This window comes from Doryrhamphus excisus, linkage group LG15 (assembly GCF_037039965.1).
Source record: "Doryrhamphus excisus strain RoL-2023G ecotype Guam linkage group LG15, RoL_Dexc_Guam_v1.1, whole genome shotgun sequence".
In the NCBI taxonomy this organism is placed as follows: domain Eukaryota; kingdom Metazoa; phylum Chordata; class Actinopteri; order Syngnathiformes; family Syngnathidae; genus Doryrhamphus; species Doryrhamphus excisus.
In genome coordinates this window covers 1,943,187-1,962,925 of record NC_136371.1, presented here as the reverse complement: position 1 = coordinate 1,962,925, position 19,739 = coordinate 1,943,187, and the positions used below count along the sequence as shown (strand labels likewise).

General features: G+C 42.0%; 1 protein-coding gene across 1 annotated transcript; it reads left to right on the top strand.

Annotated features, from left to right (window-relative positions):
- Window positions 1-540: 540 nt before the first annotated feature.
- Window positions 541-19,129, top strand: marchf9 (membrane-associated ring finger (C3HC4) 9). The gene is made up of 4 exons (XM_058052203.2): window positions 541-1,798; window positions 11,869-12,024; window positions 14,713-14,905; window positions 17,854-19,129. Exons 1-4 carry the CDS (start codon window positions 1,472-1,474, stop codon window positions 18,183-18,185), a joined length of 1,008 nt encoding a protein of 335 aa, XP_057908186.1. The 5' UTR covers window positions 541-1,471; the 3' UTR covers window positions 18,186-19,129.
- Window positions 19,130-19,739: the final 610 nt, after the last annotated feature.

Sequence of the window (19,739 nt, the reverse complement as noted above, 5' to 3'; positions counted from 1 at the left end):
TACCCCGCCCCTCGCCCAAAGACAGCTGGGATAGGCTCCAGCACCCCCCCATGACCCTCGTGTGGAAAAGCGGTAGAAAATGAATGAGTTTGATGTGGTCTGATGTTTAAAGTGAAAAAAGAACATACAGCTGATAGTATAAAACAAAAATTAGACATATAATTCAAGAAAAAATATAAGCATAAAATAGTGTGTGTATCTGTGTGTGTGTTAAATATATGTTCTATTTTATTAACTCAACGCGGCCAATACAAGTCTAAATATTTGCCATCCGATCTAATACTTTGCTTTTATTTACAATAACAAAATATTTATAATAAAAAATATTTATAATAAAAAAAATATTGAAACACACTTGTGTATGGCACAGCTTCAAGGACCCTAAGAGCTGTGACCCACATCAGAGAAAAGAGGAAGGAAGCCAGGCCCTGTTTTGTAATTGGCGGGCATCCGGTTCCCTCATGCACGTCAGCCACGTCAGCAGAGGGGCGATCAGCACCGCGGACAGCGCATGGTCAACAAGCCAACGGCCCCCAGCTTCGTCCCGGATCAGTCGGCGAGGCTTTTCACCTCGGCACTCCACGGGAAAAAAATAAGCTTCTTTCTTACAGGATGGCAGCTCCGTTGTTCCGGAAGTAGCTGCACAAGCCGACCATTTCGAGGAGGGGGGGTTCCGAGCAAGAAGCAGCAGCAGCAGAAGATGATGAGGATCTACGTGGTCCGATAATCGATGCCATCGTTGGTGTTTTATTGCTGTCGGATGCAGAGACATATTTCCATTTTTATTTGGACTCTGACTTGAACAAAAAAAATCAAATCGCTGGGTGCCTTTTTTTTTTTTTATCCATTCTTCCGCCTTCCACCTTTTTGATGGCGGGGATGGCAGACTCGGAGTATTCGGTTGTTTTTGTGTCCCGCTTGGCTGCTGAAAAATGCAAATGATTGTTTTTGGCCAACGGCACTGGATTCTTTGGACGACATGGTCTGACGCTTAGACAAAGCCTTTCTAAACACACCTAAAGCAATCTTACACTTTGTTTTTTTTTGTATTTTTTTATGGATTATGATTGTTGCGAAGAGTCCCAGATGTGAGTGTGTGGATGGCATGTCAGCCCGTCTTGAGTCCCCCGCCTCGGCTTTGCTCTCTCGTCCCCTCGCGGTCTTCTGCTATGGGTAGCAAAACATGTAGGTTCTTCTTTCTTTTATGCTGCCAGCCAAACAATGCAAATGAAGAAAAGCTGTCTTTTTTAGCAGCAGCACGGCAGAATGGACCGAGCCGAACACGAATAATATTATCTATTGACTATTCGTTGGCTTGAGGAATGAATACAAGGAGGGGGGTCTTTCATCCGTATCGTTTTTGACACAAACAGTGGATGATTAGGTCCTATGTAATTAATAATTGGCCGTGTGGACATAAGAAGGAACACAAATATTCAATTAGTTCCCGTCTATATGTAGCCAACCAAACATGTTCAAGTATCGGATCCGCATGTTTTTCAACGAACTGAAAGTGCTGGTGTTTATGCGATCCGAATCGAGACAGTCCGACCCGGAGAGACGTTCCACAGCCATGCGAGGTTTAGGGATGGGCGGCTGCGGCTGGCCCCCTTTCGTGGACTGCCATTCCCGGGACGACGACGAGGAGTACTACGGCAGCGACCCGCGGCCCCGGAGCCTGGCCTTCGAGGACAAGGAGCCCAAGCTCCAAGTGGGCCTGGACGCAGTGTCCCTGGCCAGCACGGCCAGCAGCCTGCGAACCCCACAGTGCCGGATCTGCTTCCAGGGCCCTGAGCAGGTGCGGTGGAATCATCTCAACATATTGATTCACTTCATTTATGCAAAAGTGTGTGTGTGTGTGGGGGGGGGGGGTTGTTGTATTACTTTTATTGTTCCTGCGGTCACATGACTTACTACAGGCATCTACATTGAAGCCTCCTTTGTGTCAACACCTCATTGTTGTTTTCACTAGTTCCCACACATGTGAAATCCCGCCAGCATAGCAACAAAGAAAGTTAGCCAATAAGGTCTGAGGGATGACAAATAGACTGAAAGGGACTGGATATGCATGAGTCACAATCATTGAACAATCGGACCCAATCGGTCCACATGTGTCGCCGCTATTGACTGTCATCACAAAAACTGTGCTCATTGCTTTGTTTTGTTTTTTTAATCCAGACTCAAAACAAAAAAGTGTAAGAAGTACACATGTTTTGGCCTTTGTCCAACCAGATGTGCTAAAAAAAAACAACCTCTGCTGCCTCATGCTGAGCAGATCAAGGAAGCCCTGATCATTAGAAATGCTGTACATCCTGTAGGAGCACAGATGGACATTACCATTGAGTCACTTCTCCGAGACACGCGTTATTGCAGCCCATTTGCTAATTTATGACATCTGCCTCGGAGTTTCTATTGTGAGACGTAGTAAATGTCGTTTGGACGACACGTTTGGATAAGAGGCACCCACTCTTGCCCTCTCAATTGTCTTTAAAAAGTAAGGTGGGGGGGATATATTTTTGGCCAAGGTGAGTCATCGTGCAATGTGGCCCTGGGCTGCTTGCTTTTTAGCTACAGACAAAGACTATACCGCTATGCTAGTATCGCTCATACGCGGATATAAGCGTAATATCCCGGTGCGGCCCGGCAGCACATGTTTGCCATTTTATTCATTCATTCATTTTCTACTGCTTTTTCCTCACAAGGGTCGCGGGGGAGGGTGCTGGAGCCTATCCCAGCTGTCTTCAGGCGAGACAGTACACCCTGGACTGGTGGCCAGCCAATCACAGGGCACATATAGACAAACAACCATTCACACTCACATTCATACCTATGGACAATTTGTAGTCGCTAATTAACCTAGCATGTTTTTGGAATGTGGGAAGGAAACCGGAGTACCCGGAGAAAACCCACGCATGCACGGGGAGAACATGCAAACTCCACACAGAGATGGAATTGAACTCGGGTTTCTTAGCAGTGAGGCCTGCGTGCTAACCACTAGGTCATCGTGCAAACCTGGGGGATCATCCATTCATTCATTCATTTTCTACCGCTTATCTTCACGAGGGTCGCGGGGGGGGGGGGTGGAGCCTATCCCAGCTGTCTTCGGGCGAGAGGCGGGGTACACCCTGGACTGGTGGCCAGCCAATCACAGGGCACATATAGACAAACAACCATTCACACTCACATTCATACCTATGGACAATTTGGAGTCGCCAATTAACCTAGCATGTTTTTGGAATGTGGGAGGAAACCGGAGTACCCGCAGAAAACCCGGGAAGAACATGCAAACTCCACACAGAGATGGCCGAGGGTGGAATTGAACCCTGGTCTCTTAGCTGTGAGGTCTGCCCGCTAACCACTCTTATTGTCATTTCATAATTTAAGAGGTCACACCAGGGGGGCTCCAGTGTCAGTTACCTGCAGGCTCAATCCCTTCCCACTGTGGGCCGTGTCAACGTTCTCGCTGCCTGTCAAAAGTGTGCCGACGTCTCACGTTGGGACGCGTACTCATGGAAGAGAGATGGGGATGAGGCGCCCGCCTGCCCTTTTGGCCTGAAGTACCACTTCCCACAAGGAGGTCACGAGGACTCTTCAGATATGTAATAGAAGGTTACAATAATGATGTAACCTCGTGCTTTGACTGGATCCTACTGAGCTACGATGGATTTATAGTCAAGTCGTCACGGCGCAGGTCACAGTTTTATTTGTTCTCGTTTTGCATAATAGCACTTGAGCATAGCACCACAGGGGGGGGGTGTCAAAGGGTAGATAAAATCCTGTCCACTAGGTACTGGAATTACATTGGAACCTTGTAAGTCAAACATCTATTCCAGAAGAAAATTACTTTTCCTTATAATAAATTGTGGAAATAGCATAAAGAGCTTTTAGTATCCCTTTTAAATACTATAACATGTTTGTAATGATGAAATGGCATGTAAGTACTGTACAAAAATATGTTATACAAGGAAATGATATTAATAGTACAGTAGAACCTCGGTTTTCATCATGAATCCGATCCAAAAAAACAAGATAACTATGTCTCAACCATGTGTTTTGGTGTCATGAGGATTCCCTGGCCAGAATCTGTCTATAGTGCCCTGTGATTGGCTGGCGACCAGTCCAGGGTGTACCCCGCCTCTCGCCCAAAGACAGCTGGGATAGGCTCCAGCACCCCCTGCAACCCTCGTGAGGAAAAGCGATAGAAAATGAATGAATGAATGAATGAATGAATCTGTCTATAGTGTCCCAACTCTGGATTGAGTCACCAATGCTTTGTTTGGGCACTCAATTCTGCGGACTAGTTTGTTAGGTGAACTTTTGACGTATGATAAAAATAACAAAATGAAACCTTACATAAGCAATGCTTTTTTCCCTTTTGTTGTTTTCAGTCTATTTGCTTGGGCTGAGCTAAGGCTGAAGGTGAGTGGGGGGGTTAACAATCATCATCATGTACCATGTTTTTTTGGTGTCATGAGGATTCCATGGCCAGAATCTGTCTATAGTGTACCAACTCTAAAATAGGTATTAACCATTATTCACAGAGATTGAGTCACCAACATGCGGATGCTGTATTTGGGCACTAAATTCTGCTGACTAGTTTGTTAGGTGCACTTTTTTTGACATATGATAACTGAGACACTGTTGGAAAAGCAAGACGTATGAAAACCAAGGTTCCAATGTAAACATAAAGAAAATCTTACAAATGGAATGCTTTTGACACATTTTCCTCTTTATTATATATGTATATATACTTTTTTTTCCGATTTGAGACTACCACTACCATGTTTTTTTTGTGTCATGAGGATTCCATGGCCAGAATCTGTCTATAGTGTCCCAACTCTAAAATGGGTACTAACCATTATTCACAGAGATTGAATCACCAACATGCAAATGCTGTTCTCCTAACTAGTTTTTTAGGTGCACTTTTTGACGTATGATAACTGAGACGTATGAGCAAGACGTATGAAAACCAAGGTTCCAATGTAAACATAAAGAAAATCTTACATATGGAATGCTTTCGACACATTTTCTTTACTTTATAATACTGTATATATTTTTTTCCGATTTGAGACTACCACACCATGTTTTTTGGTGTCATGAGGAGTCCATGGCCAGAATCTGTCTATAGTGTCCCAACTCTAAAATGGGTACTAACCCATAATTCACAGAGATTGAATCACCAACATGCAAATGCTGTTCTACTAACTAGTTTTTAGGTGCACTTTTTGACGTATGATAACTAAGACACTGTTGGAAAAGCAAGACGTATGAAAACCATGGTTCCAATGTAAACATGAAGAAAATCTTACATATGGAATGCTTTCGGCACATTTTCCTCTTTATAATATATGTATATATACTTTTTTTTCCCGATTTGAGACTACCACTACCATGTTTTTTTGGTGTCATGAGGATTCCATGGCCAGAATCTGTCTATAGTGTCCCAACTCTTTTAGGTGCACTTTTTGACGTATGATAACTGAGACGTATGAGCAAGACGTATGAAAACCAAGGTTCCATCTTACAAATGGAATGCTTTCGGCACATTTTCCTCTTTATAATACTGTATATATATTTTTTTTTAATGTAACATACCAAGTAGCAGATGGCTGAAATCACATATAGATTTTTATCACAACACTGAATTTTTTCCCCAGCTGTTGTTTTCAGGCTATTTGCTCGGTCTGAGCTAAGGCTGAAGGTGGGTGGGAGGGTTAACAATCGCATCAGTCAACTCCCTTCCTTATTTCCCAGAGACCAATGAAAGTTATGACTCACTCTTGATACATTCAGAAAGGTCTTGTTAACCTAAAATAACGCCCCGGGGGCGTAGCCGGTCCAGGCGGCAAATGGGACTGACAGAACGTGGTGATAGTTATTATCTCTGTCACCAAAATGTGCAGGCGCGGAGCTCCGCTCTTTCTCCACAACTATGAAACATTTGGAGCCATGTTGGGGAACATGCTGCGTTGTTTGGATGACGGTGGTGTTTGGTGCGTAGCCGTCCATCCTGCACCTGCGTTGAGTTAATATTAATCCACAGCTTTTTACGCCTTTTGGAGTTGTGTTTGCTACATGCCCATCTGTTACAGCAAATTATTCTGCATTAAAAAAGAAGGCTTATTTTTATGAGCGTGAGGACAGACTTGACCTTTATATCGCAACCTTTCCTCTGCATATTGACTCCCAAATGAGCAAACGTGCAGAAGGAAGACTTTCAATGATTTTGTTTCTACAACGAAGATCAATGAAATCATATATACAGTATATATATACAGTATATACAGTATGCAGCATAAAGTCTTTTATTCCACTGTTTACTGTGTATCTTCTCAAGGGATAATACTACAGAAAGGAAACTTAGAGTAGTCAGTGTACAGCTTGTATAGCATGCTGATAAGGAACCCAAACACACGTCCAAGATCACACCTACAAGTTCCTTGCCGAGGAAGATGAAGGTGATGGAGTGGCCATGTGTGTCTTCTCCAAGCCTGAACCCAATTGATCACCAAACAGAAGGTAAAAGACCACAAGGTCTCCAACATGGATCATCTCCACCAGTGATTTCATCATGGAGGAGTGGAAGCATGATTCCAATAACAACCTGTACCAACGCTAGTGAATTCCACGCCCAAGAGGATTAAGGCAGCATAGGAAGTGTGGAGGGGTACTTGGGGGTGAACTCAGCAGGCACCGATTCCTTTGTTCATAATCAGATACTCATATTTTTGTTATTATCGGACCGATATCCAATGTAAATATTGGATCGAACGCCCCTCGTTTTACATGTGGAATTGTGAAATAATTATAAATGACAAATGAGTGGAATTTATTGTTGATGTGTATTTTCCAGTAATCCTTTGGCCCCGTGGTGGATTGTTTTGCAGTCAGACTGAATACAAATGCAAGGACAGTGAGTTAGCAATGTGTAGGGTGCTTTGTTTGGGCGCTTTGGGATTTCGTGACTTGCAATATTGTCCGAAAACTAGTTGACTTCGAGCGAGAGGCGGGATACACCCTGGACTGTTCTCCAGCCAATCACAGGCCACATATAGACAAACAACCATTCACACTCACATTCATACCTATGGACAATTTGGAGTCGCTAATTAACCTAGCATGTTTTTGGAATGTGGGAGGAAACCGGAGCACCCGGGGAAAACCCACGCATGCACGGGGAGAACATGTAAACTCTACACAGAGATAGAGAATCGAACCCGGGTTCGAACTGTGTGGCCAACATGCAAACCACTCATCCATCGTGTGGCCATTTTGGAAATGTTTACTTTCATTTTGTTTTTATTTAATCCTCGTGTTCCTCTGACCGTTTTTCTCTTCCTAATGTCAGCAGGCAAGTTATTTTTATGTTTATTAGTGCCATGCGGCTCGTCTACCGGCGCTTTTATACATCAGGACACTTGAGGCCTTTCATTATAAGTGGGAAGGTCAAACGAGCCAGATGGGTGTGACAATTACTGTATGAAGAAATGTGTGTGTGTCAGTGCGGCGTATTTTTAGGCGAATCAACACATTAGAGATTAAACTAAACATTAGACAAGTTTTACTTTTACTAACTTTCTATTGTTTCCATTATGTTGAGGTACTTGTTGAGTTGTTATTCTAAGATAACACAATCTCTCTAGATAGATTCAATTTCATGTTTTCAGTAATTTCCCAAGATGATATAAAAACTAGCAATTATTTTGTGTTAGAATCTCCGTGAGGTATTTGGTTATCTGTATATATCTGTATATATTTATAGTTGGTGTCATTATTTGTGAATTTTGGGTACATTGATTGACATGTAATTACTTTTTTTCACGCTTTGGCTGGTCCTACAACTTATACTCTGGAGCGACTTATGTAGTGTATGTTTTTCCCAATGACATCCACAGGAGGGCGCTCTAGGTCTATGTGACAGTATCAGCCAATCCTAGCACTCCTGCGCCACTGTTTTAATGTATTCCAAACACGGCCCGCCTCCAGACACGCCCACTGCGCTGTGGTTGGTCACACTCCCGCGTCCATACAAACACTTCCGGTTTCTGTCACTAAACGGTATAGGAGTTCATAATAAACAGCGATTTATCTTTTTAAAATGTCGGCTTTTAGCATGCAGCAATGTGTGTTGGATCCGGAATCGAATTCAAAAAGAGCTTACTTCAAGACGTCTCAAAATGGTAAGTAGCTTTAGCATTTTAGTGTTTAGGTTTTCTACAGCATCGTAACCGAATGTGGCCGCTAATTGTGGTGGGAAACGGCTATTAGCAACCCCGCTCCCTGTATGCTAGCACTTTTGCTCCATGACTTACACAAAATAAACACAGTTAGGACACTGATAAATTGTTACTTACTGCTTGCTCAGTCCACACAACAAAGTGACGTCTGCTAGTCCAGCTGCATACTGGCCCATGTTCACAAAATAGTCCAGTGTGAAATGCCCTTGACAGATTAAAATGCATTTCTTTTGCTGGTATTGAATCAGGAACTCCAACCACTTGTGCCTGATGGTGGCGTCTTTAGGAATTGTAAACAAAGTGGCTTTGCTAGCAAGTAAATAGAGGAGCAGAGCTTGGGGGGGAGGGCAGAGCGCGTATCTGCTTAAAGACATGCCCATATAAGGAAGTACACCCCTCTGTGACATCACAAAGGGGAACTTTTACCACGCCTTTTGAAACCCAGCGTTTTGAGCCATCCCAAACTTCTTTCAGGGCTCACTTCCAAATGTGCAAACCTCATTATCTGAAACTTAAGCATCGTTTCACTTAAGATTACAACATTCTAACTACATTCATAGGTCAGAAAAGTGGAAAAAGCATAAAAGGGCCCCATTAGCATATACCACCAGTTCATGTTACATTAACAGACTTTTATTTACTTTATTTTCTGTTAAGCACAATATCAAAACCAAGCATATAGTTCATATCTATAGACCGAAAGTCTCATGTTTCAAGATGGCGCCGGACAAGACTATTCCAACATGACTCAAACAGCAAAAAGAGAAAAAAAAATTTCTCCAACAAAAGTTTTTTTTAAAAATGTGTAGTTCAGTATTTGCTTTTATCTGTACTGACATGAAGTATTACATGAACAGAACTCACAACCATTTGACTTGTGGGGAGGAGGGAATGGATCTATCTTGACGTAAATGAAGACATGAGTGAAATTCCTCTGTGCCACCAATGATATTAAACACAGGAAGTGAACAAATTATTAGTAATTGCTGTGACACCAAGAAGGGTTTGGATTAAATCAGCTGTCATTGTGAGTTGTGTAAATGTAAACATGTCATATTTATCAACATAACCTGGTTATGCATGTTTGAAGTACACTAATCCATGACTAACAAATGATGATGAAAAACTATACGTCTTGCCTTTTGGGGCATTTGTGCACGGGTCAGGTAAAAAGATGAAAATTGGCGGCTGATGTGTTTTGTGTGAAGTGCCAGATCTCCTGACATGTAAGAGGCAGTGAGTGGAGTGTGCTGTCAAAGGAAAGATTCCATCTTAGGAGAAATGTAACACTCAGCATTCAGAGAGCCAGAGTTATTAACCTACAGCAGAGTGGTTCACTGCTGTGGTGCTGCAAACAAGCAGGTTGTTTGGCAATCATGTGTGACTATGCATACTATGTGAGAATATTCCTCTTCTATGTTTCTTTTCCTCACAGTCGGTGTAGATGCTTGAAATCTTATCTCCCTGGTTGCTTGATATCACCAAAGTTGTGTGGTTTCATTGTGGTTTCAACATGGTGATTACATCAAGATGCATGCAGTCATTGATCCTATTGATCTTGCACATTTTAGGGAAAGTGCGAAAAATGTCCTACATGTGATGCAAGACCCCTGGCCAGAATGCGAGCCAGAGAAGCTGACAAAAGAGATGTGTGATGTTGAAAAGGCCTGACAGACGGCCACCGGGCTTCAGGTTTTGCTGCAGCTCCATAGATTTGCTCTCAGGCACTCTGTGAAATTACTGAGGGAGGACATTTTTATTTTTGGTCAACTTATGATTTCTTTCAGATAGCATGGGGACTATTTTTACCTCGTAAGTTTTGTCACATATAAAATAAATCCCAATAGTGACAGAGCAAAAAAAAAAATGTGGCTTCCATGTGTACCCCCCTGCGGCGAAAATATACAATTATTTTATGTTAGTTTTAAATTATATATTTCTGAGTCATAAGGAGCTGAGCTGCTGTTGATTCCTGATTGCCGTACGCGGTTTATCTTTGATAAGCACAGCTTCAGTCATAAAATACAGTGGTTACTATTTCCTGTTAAATATTGTCACGTATAATACTTGCATGCAGTGTCACGCTGAGTATTTTGGTACTTGGGCCTTCAGTGGGGACTTCAGCAGCCTAATTCACCTCTTAATATCACCACTAGCTCAGCGATTATACAAACCATTAATAATCCACAAATACATAACATAACAATGCATGGCATGACAGAATTGTTAATGAATACCGTTATTAAGAAAGTGACACCCCAGTTAACCCTTCATCTTCAAATACATGTAATTAAGAATCAATATTCAGAATCACGTATGTGGCAAAAGCATGAATAATAATAAATAAATCAAGTGCTGCAGTTCATGTAATGATGCATTGAAGCGCACTGGTAACTTTGAGTGTTAGGAAGTAGGACTTTCAGACCAATCAGAGGATGGAAAAAAATGTTGACATCATTGTGGAAAGCTGCTCTGATTGGCCTCATTAGTTACTAGTGTATATGTGACATGGGCCAGCGCTACTGATTCTGAAGGCCCGAGGCAGATTGCATTGACATTGCAACCGATTAGGACCACAAAACAAAATACAACGAATGCGCTTCAATTTATTTAGATCAATTAATTTGAAAATAGTTTTTTCCTAAGTTGTTCTTAAATTACTTTTTTTCATGAATTAAACGCTTAAGTGTAATTAACGCATACGCATCATGGCGAGCCACACCTCTCTCTACGTCCCCATACACGTACGTACCTGAACACATCAACAGCAGTACAATTCCAACACCTTACATGTTTCCCTGACTCACAAACACTATAGTCTCTCTATAGCCGCGGATTGACACTTCCTCACTGTAAGTGTCAGTCGCGAGGTTCATTCCGTATTGCTCATAATAACGCAGGTTAACGTGTGATTCAGATGTTCTGATATGAGTAAAATAAACTGGTTTACGTGTTCAGATCATTTGGAGATATTAATGGATATAAATATGTATATAAACTGTAGTTGTGTCCTGTCATTTATCTTTCTTTTCATAAAAATATAATAAAAAATAGCATATTTCACAGAGCTGCCAGGGTGGTGATTAATCATGATTAATTAATCACCGAGCAAAATTAATTAATCACAATCGCACATCTTTTGTGTGATTAATATGATTAATTAATCACATGGTTGAATTAATCATGATTAATCACCCATTGCAACTGTGAAATATACTTATTTAAAACATTTTGATCAGTTGACATCCCTAATTCAACACTCATTTTCTACCGCTTATCCTCACAAGGGTAGTGGGGGGGTGCTGGAGCCTATCCCAGCTGTCTTCGGGCGAGAGGCGGGGTACACAGGGCACATATAGACAAACAACCATTCACACTCACATTCATACCTATGGACAATTTGGAGTCGCTAATTAACCTAGCATGTTTTTGGAATGTGGGAGGAAACCGGAGTACCCGGAGAAAACCCCACGCATGCACGGGGAGAACATGCAAACTCCACATTGATTGGGATTGAGCTTGGGTCTCCTAGCTGTGAGGTCTGCGCACTAACCACTCGCCCGCCGTGCAGCCATCCCTAATCATAATATTGTTTTTCCTGACTTCCTGTATTTGTGTTTTTATTCTGCAGGGCGAGCTGCTGAGTCCCTGTCGGTGTGATGGTTCTGTGCGCTGCACCCATCAGCCCTGCCTAATCCGTTGGATCAGCGAGAGGGGCTCCTGGAGCTGTGAGCTCTGCTACTTCAAGTACCAGGTTTTGGCCATCAGCACTAAAAACCCACTGCAGGTAAGTCTCCCTTACTCTCACAATGTCCATAAATGGCAAATCATTTTGAAATTACACTTTTGCTTGTTTGTGGCTCTTACTGCCTTTGCTTTTGTAAATAAGTAAACAACATTCTGGATTAGCTTGAATTTAGCTTCCTGACTTGGCCGATGAAGAATATTTCCATTTCTTTGCCTTCAAGTTGTGCTTCTACTCCCAGTAAGACAGCCAATGTGGATGATCAGATAATCCGCAACATCAAGAGACATCAAGAATACTCTGTAGAAGCTAAGCTTATCATTGTTTAAAGGGGAACTGCACTTTTGGGGGAATTTTGCCCATCATTCACAATCCTTATGTGAAACATGAACACATATTTATTTCCCTTTTCTGTGCATTCTAGCATGAGAAAATTAAAAAAAACAAATTTATATTAGTAAGTTAGCAATGGGCATCATGGGAAATATCGATTTTGACGATAAAGCCCTCACAAAAAAACACTAACAGTGTTCCGTTTACATAACTGACTTGTATATTAACCAAGCTATATTAGCAATATTATTATTGTAGCAGCTCACGTCATTTTTATCTCACGGACTAACAGCGGATTGCACTTTGTCATAAAATATCCTACATCCAAATTTTGACAACCAACGTTATATTAATCTTTGTTTTGCTGCGTCTTTGCTCATTTGCATACATTTGCCATCTGGGCTGTGAAAACACACGCAGGCCGGCCACCGAGATGAGAGATGAGTGGCGCTGTCATGTGTGTCAGTTTTAACTTCAAAAATGTCTATTTCGGGGGGACAAACCATTTATTTTGGGCGGCGTAGCCCTAGCGTAGAGCCGGTCACGATCTTTATTCTTAACATGATGTGAAAAAAATGGAGTACATGCAAGGAGGATGAGGAGGACATCCCGAGAATATGCTATCAAAGGTTCTCCTATTTGGTGATGACAGAGCAGGAATGCAAGTGGATCACAAGCATGATGCCTGGATTAGCCTGCTGCTGTGTTTAATGGGACTGTCGGGAACAGAAGTGGTGCGAATTTAAAAGGCAATGAGAGGCGTTCATTTGATTGGTTAAGATTACACTCGGCTGTGTTAAACCCTCTGAAGCCTTCTCTCCTCCCTCTTTGCCACTTGTGACGGTGGGAGGTACGGAGGCGTGGGTGCGCTGCGCTACACCTGGTCTATGAAAATGGAGCCCAATATATTCCTGTAATAAGCTGCTAAAGTGACATGTTTAGTTACTGTAGTTGTTTATTATTCGCTATATTAGTAGTAGCGCATTAATTTACCTGTTACATGCATGGACCACAGGTTTGTGACCCCTACTCTAGACTCATTCAGATAAATGATTAAAAAAAAACAGATGGCGCTTCACAGAGCAGAGGCATAATGACCTTAAGCATGGACTTTTCTAAGACAAACAAATGAAATATCCTCCAACGGCATGCTTTTCACTTACTGAAGATAAAAGCTGCATGACCCACAAACAAGCAGCAAGTGACTGTCCGGCAAAGCATCTCCGGCGAGGAAACTCAGAATTTGGTGGACTCCGGACTGTATGACTCTCCCAATTATTCTGGACCTAACCGTATCCCGGGCCAAACTCACAACATATGAGCAGAAAGTAAACAGAAAACATGACAGAAGACCTCAATAAGTCATCAAGCATTAGAATCCCTTTATAGTCTGCATGCGGAAAAGCTAGCAGGTGTACTGACAGCAAACCTAATCTTTTTCGGCGGCGTTGCTCAATTTTTATACACTTACACGTCTGCAACCATTTGCCATGCAAATTGGGTCGTAATAAAGGCCATAACTACTATAACCAATAAATACAAGTAGAAATTGTTAATATAATGAGCATTCATTTGAGTCTGCTTCCAAAGTAGGCAGCGGTGTAGATCAATAGATTTCCTTGTTTGTGTCACATGTTTGCATGGCCGCTTGTTGCTAGGCAGAAATTGTGCAGCACGGTCCTATGTACCATAGGTTGTTGAAATATTCTACCTATTTCTGTAAAAAAAAACTATGAGCAAAAATATGAAAAGAGGATGTATATATCTATCCTTTTAGAAATCTATCTAGTTATCCGTCTGTCAATCTGCCCATCGATCGATCGATCTATCTATCTATTCCAAGGGGAGCTAAGAAGAATCCACACGTCTGCTGTATATTAACCTTTAGTACAACCTTCAGTGGGAGAAAAACACGTCTGTTATTAAGGACAACGCTACCCACTATCAAGTGTGCATGTGTGTCACAGCAGCCTTTCTGATTGGTGGAGCTCACTGTTGCCATGGAAATATGTGCTCGTAAGAAACCAGGAACAAAGCACTGACCATGTCAATGAAACAACATATACTGTATAATAAAAATGTTGTTGTAAAAAAAAAATAATAATAGTGTGGGAAAATGCTTAATTTAAAATCAAATTTGTGACAATATACATTTTTATAAATATAACCGCTTTACATTAATACAACACATGGAGGTATAGCTTCATCAACAAACCTTTTGGTCACAAAGTCTGAAAGCGGACACCATATTAGTCGACTATTAGTCTAATCTATGTGCTGCTGTGCTGATGTACTGTGATGTTAATCGGAAAAAATGTTGAAGACACTTTGACTCGACTTACACTCACTGGAACTGAAAAGTCATTCCACTCCTGTCACTTTCCTCCCCCCATCCAGTGGCAGGCCATCTCTCTGACAGTGATAGAGAAGGTGCAGATAGCGGCCATTATCCTGGGCTCTCTGTTCCTCATTGCCAGCATCTCCTGGCTCATCTGGTCCTCGCTCAGCCCGTCGGCCAAGTGGCAACGTCAGGACCTGCTCTTCCAAATCTGCTATGGCATGTATGGCTTCATGGACATCGTCTGCATCGGTAAAGGACACTATGACACTACTATGCTATTTGCATTGAGAATGTACTGCCCGTACATCAGGGGTCTCAAGCTCAATTTACCTGGGGGCCACTGGAGCTAGGGTCTGGGCAAGGCTGGGCCGCATCAGGTTTTCCAAAAAAAAAAAAAAAAGGCATTTATTAAAAACAGAAAAATATACAAACTTTTTCAGTGCTTTGGTTCCGATTTTCGACAATAAAAGCTCTGATAAAACATTCCACTGTTCTCAAATATCTTAATTTTTATTTTTCTGCACAAAATAAGATGAAAAATAAATAAACAAATAAAGAATAAAGAAAATCAATCAATCAGTAATAAATAAATAAATATAATAATAATAATAAAACGGCAAATAATAAAAACTTAAGAAACCACACATAGTTGGTGGGTAGACAAATGATTTTTTTCAGATTAAAATGAACAAAGCATTATTAGAGCCCTGTAGACATGACAAAACACGACTATAGTCACATTTATACTCTTTTTATTTACAACATATTGCGCAACAGCAGGGTCTTGAGACACATGCTAACTCGCAAACGAGAGAGCTAGCGACCTAAACGGTAGCCTTCAAGTTATTCCCTTTAAACTTAAATAGCCCAAAAACTTACCACTTCCACACGGATAGGGAGGATAACTATTAACAGTTATTTAACCTTTAACATGAACATTAATCAAATGTAATATTTTTTTCTGGGTATATGATACCATACAGCATCCATATCAAACTTGCGCGGGCCGCACTAACATTAAACTTTCATATCAAGGCGGGGGCCTCAAACTAGTGTCCTGCGGGCCCCGCGTGTTTGAGACCCCTGCTGTACATAAATAACAACAGGCAGAGAGGATGTGTTTATTATTTTGGTTGTGGTTTGAAGTGGTGTAGCTGTACAGCATAATAATTTGACTTTCATGTAGATAAGTAAAAGTAAAATAGAAACAGTATGACCGGATTTTGATGCACCCCAGATTGTCCTGATGTACCTAATGAAGTGACAGGTTCTTCTAGCGGCTGTATTATGCAATACCGAGGGTAACACAAACACACAATTCACTCAGCACTAGCAGATATATTCATAAACATAGCTGGCTACGTGTATTCAGTTCACATTCTGGTGGCTGTTGAGGTCACACAACATTACACGGAAGCTGAATGGGAGAAGCAGATGGCGCACAGGTAGGAGATGACAACCAAAACTAAAAGACAGCAAAAGCTGATGACGTCACAGAGCATGCATATCTCCGAGCAATCTGGTTCTTGTGTGAGTTGGAAGCACTGAGAACAGATGGCGTCAGATATGTGCACCGTGACTGTCATATTCATATGAAAGACCCTGCCTGTGATCAATGCCGCTGACAAGAAACACTTAGATCGGCTACATCAGACATGGGCAACTGGTCCTTGGATCAATTTCCATATTTAAAAAAAAAAATCTAAAACAATAAAGATGAAAATGTGTTGTGTAATTTGTACCGTTTAAGCATCAGAGAATATGGTACATACAGTACATACATATACAGTATATGTATATACAGTATACAGTATATGTATATACAGTACAGTCATCCCGCACCAATTTGGGTTTGAATCTCACGTCTATTCATTCATTCATTTTCTACCGCTTTTCCTCACAAGGGTCGCAAGGGTGCCGGAGCCTATCCCAGCTGTCTTCAGTCGAGAGGCGGGGTACACCCTGGACTGGTGGCCAGCCAATCACAGGGCACATATAGACAAACAACCATTCACACTCACATTCATACCTATGGACAATTTGGAGTCACCAATTAACCTAGCATGTTTTTGGAATGTGGGAGGAAACCGGAGTACCTGGAGAAAACCCACGCATGCACGGGGAGAACATGCAAACGCCACACAAAGGGTGGAATTGAACCCTGGTCTCCTAGCTGTGAGGTCTGCGTGCTAACCACTCAACCGCCGTGCCGCCCTAGTCTATTACAGTTTTTCAAAAATTCATGAAAACATGTCACATTTTATGTATTTTTTGTTATTTGGCCAAGTGGTTAGCATGTCACACAGTCAGGAGATCAGGAAGTCCTGGGTTCAATTCTCCGCTTGGGCATGTGTGGAGTTTGCTGTTCTCATGCTTTTGTGGCTTTTCTCCAGGTACTCCGGTTTTCTCCCACATTCCTAAAACATGTATGTTAATTGTCCATAGGTATGAATGTGAGTGTGAATGGTTGTTTGTACCCTACCAGTCTAGGGTGGGCCCCGCCTTTCGCCAAAAAAGACCACTGGGATTCACATTCATACCTATAAACAATTTGGAGTTGCCAATTAACCTGAGAAGTGGAGAACATGCAAACTCCACACAGAGATGCCCAAGTGGAGAATCGAACCCGGGTGTCCTAGCTGCGTGCTAACCACTCCTCCACCATGCAGCTATACATCTATACCTATATCACCGATACACACACACACACACATATATATACTGTATAACTATTTCCCAAACAAGTCAGAGCTTACTCCGGTTTCCTCCCACATTCCAAAAACATGCTAGGTTAATTAGCGACTCCAAATTGTCCATAGGTATGAATGTGAGTGTGAATGGTTGTTTGTCTATATGTGCCCCTGTGATAGGCTGGCCACCAGTCCAGGGTGTACAGCTGGGATAGGCTCCAGCACCCCCTCGTGAGGAAAAGCGGTAGAAAACTAATGAATGAATGAAATCGGAGCTTTTCTTCCCGTCACTCACACACCTGGCAGTCATTGTCTCTGCAGGTCAATACAGAATAAATACAAGAAAGCTCGAGTAGAAGATTTCCTGCACCACAGTGTCATCTACTGAATCTCATCAGGCACCGCAACACTTGGCCATAAAAAAAAATTAAAAATAAAAAATCCTCACAGCCTGTGATGATTCAGATGTTAATACTGTCTTGTTGTTGTCTTCTTTTCTTCCTACAGGCCTCATCATTCACGAGGGATCGTCGGTGTATCGGATTTTTAAAAGATGGCAGGCTGTCAACCAGCAGTGGAAAGTTCTGAACTATGAGAAATCTAAAGACCTGGGTGACCCAGTGAGTTCGGGCGGCAAGGCAGGTTCTCGTGGCTCCCGCGGTACTCCCCACGGGCTAGCCGGCGGCAGCGCGGGCCGCCAGGGTAGGAGGCTGAGAACTATTCTGAACCACCACTGTGGATACACCATCTTACACATCCTGAGTCAACTCCGGCCCAATGACCCGCGGATCAGCGCCGCAGCCAACCGGGAGGTGGTGATGAGGGTCACCACCGTATGAGGCACAGTCTGGGTGCGCTGTGGGAGGAACCTCGCCTTTTAAATCCAGATGTAAATGAGTGGAGGGACCTGATATGAAGTATGAAAAATGAAATAGAAAAAAAGACTCACAGAGGAAGCAAAGCGATGCCCGGAGCATCAACAACACAACAAGACACTCGCCAGGAGTTCTCCTCTTGATTCTTACAACTAAAGCAAGCCAGATGCTCCTTTTCAATAATGAAGGAAACGATGGGAAAAAAAAGGACAAAACACATTTAAAAGACATCAAGGAAGGAAGGAAAGGAGGGAGGAGGCGTAAACAGGCTTTATAACCTAATCCAGGAAGATGAGAATTTTTTTCCAGTTCAACAACAGGATGCACAGAGACGATTCGATCTGTTGATCTTCTCATTTGATTTGCATCTCTACGAGTTTTCTTTTTTACTCCAACTTTGATTTTTGTACGGATGTATGATTTTACAAGAAATCATGTAACTCTTTACATGCCAATCATCTCCAGACACCTGTGTATAATTATTGATTTTAACAAATTTACCAATACTGGCAATAGACCGAAAACTGAAAGAAAACGAATAAGTCTAATGAAAGAAAACATTAAAAAAAAAAAAAAACATAATATATACGTCAATGAGATTTTAAAAAACACATACTTTTTCTGCAATAAATACATTATATGTACATTTCACAGGGAATTTTGCATGGGTATACAATTTTATTTATCACATACCATTAGCACATGACACATTTGCTGTTTCGAATGGTGCTTGCCAAAATAAACTCTTTAAAAACATTGGATTCCATAGCACCAACTTTTAGTCAGCGTGGCAAATGGCGGTGTTTTACAGCTATTTCAAGCTAACGTACAGATTGTTGCTACTGCTGCTGTGAGTCAGATTTGATAAGTAAACCATTGGATTAAAAGTGGGAATCAAAGATCTCTTACTTCTCCTGAGTCCGTCTGTCTCTCCTTTAAAAGGCACAGAATGCTTCCTAGATCTTCCAGAATCTGCACCTATTCCAGCTGTATTTCTTTGGCTTTCCAAAACGGGCTGTTTTCATTTATTCCAACCATGACCCACCTCCGGGCACGCCTACTCTGCTGTGATTGGTCCCACACAGCTCGTACCTGGGCACACCCATATAAAGAAGTCACAGGGACCCAGTGTTAGAAAAAACTCCCTAAAACGAAGCGTTCAGAGCCATCGACAACTTTTTCAGGACTCATTTCCAAATGCACAAAGCTCAAGTTCAGCTTCAGCAAATTGTCGGCGAGTCCAGCTGGCATACTGGCCCATATTCACAAAACAGTCCAGTGTGAAATGCAGATTTAAATATTTTTTGGGCTGGTAGGGAATCAGTAACTCCAACCACTTCTGCCTGATGTTTGCCTTTTTATGAATTTTAAACTAATTTAGCTTTCCCTTGACTTGAAGGTTCCCTTGACTCGAAGGTTCTGTCCTGGACTGTCGGCACTGTCCACGGGACTCCATATAGGAGATGGGTGAGAGGAGGATGCTAGTCAAGCTAGCATCCATCATGGACAAAACCTCTC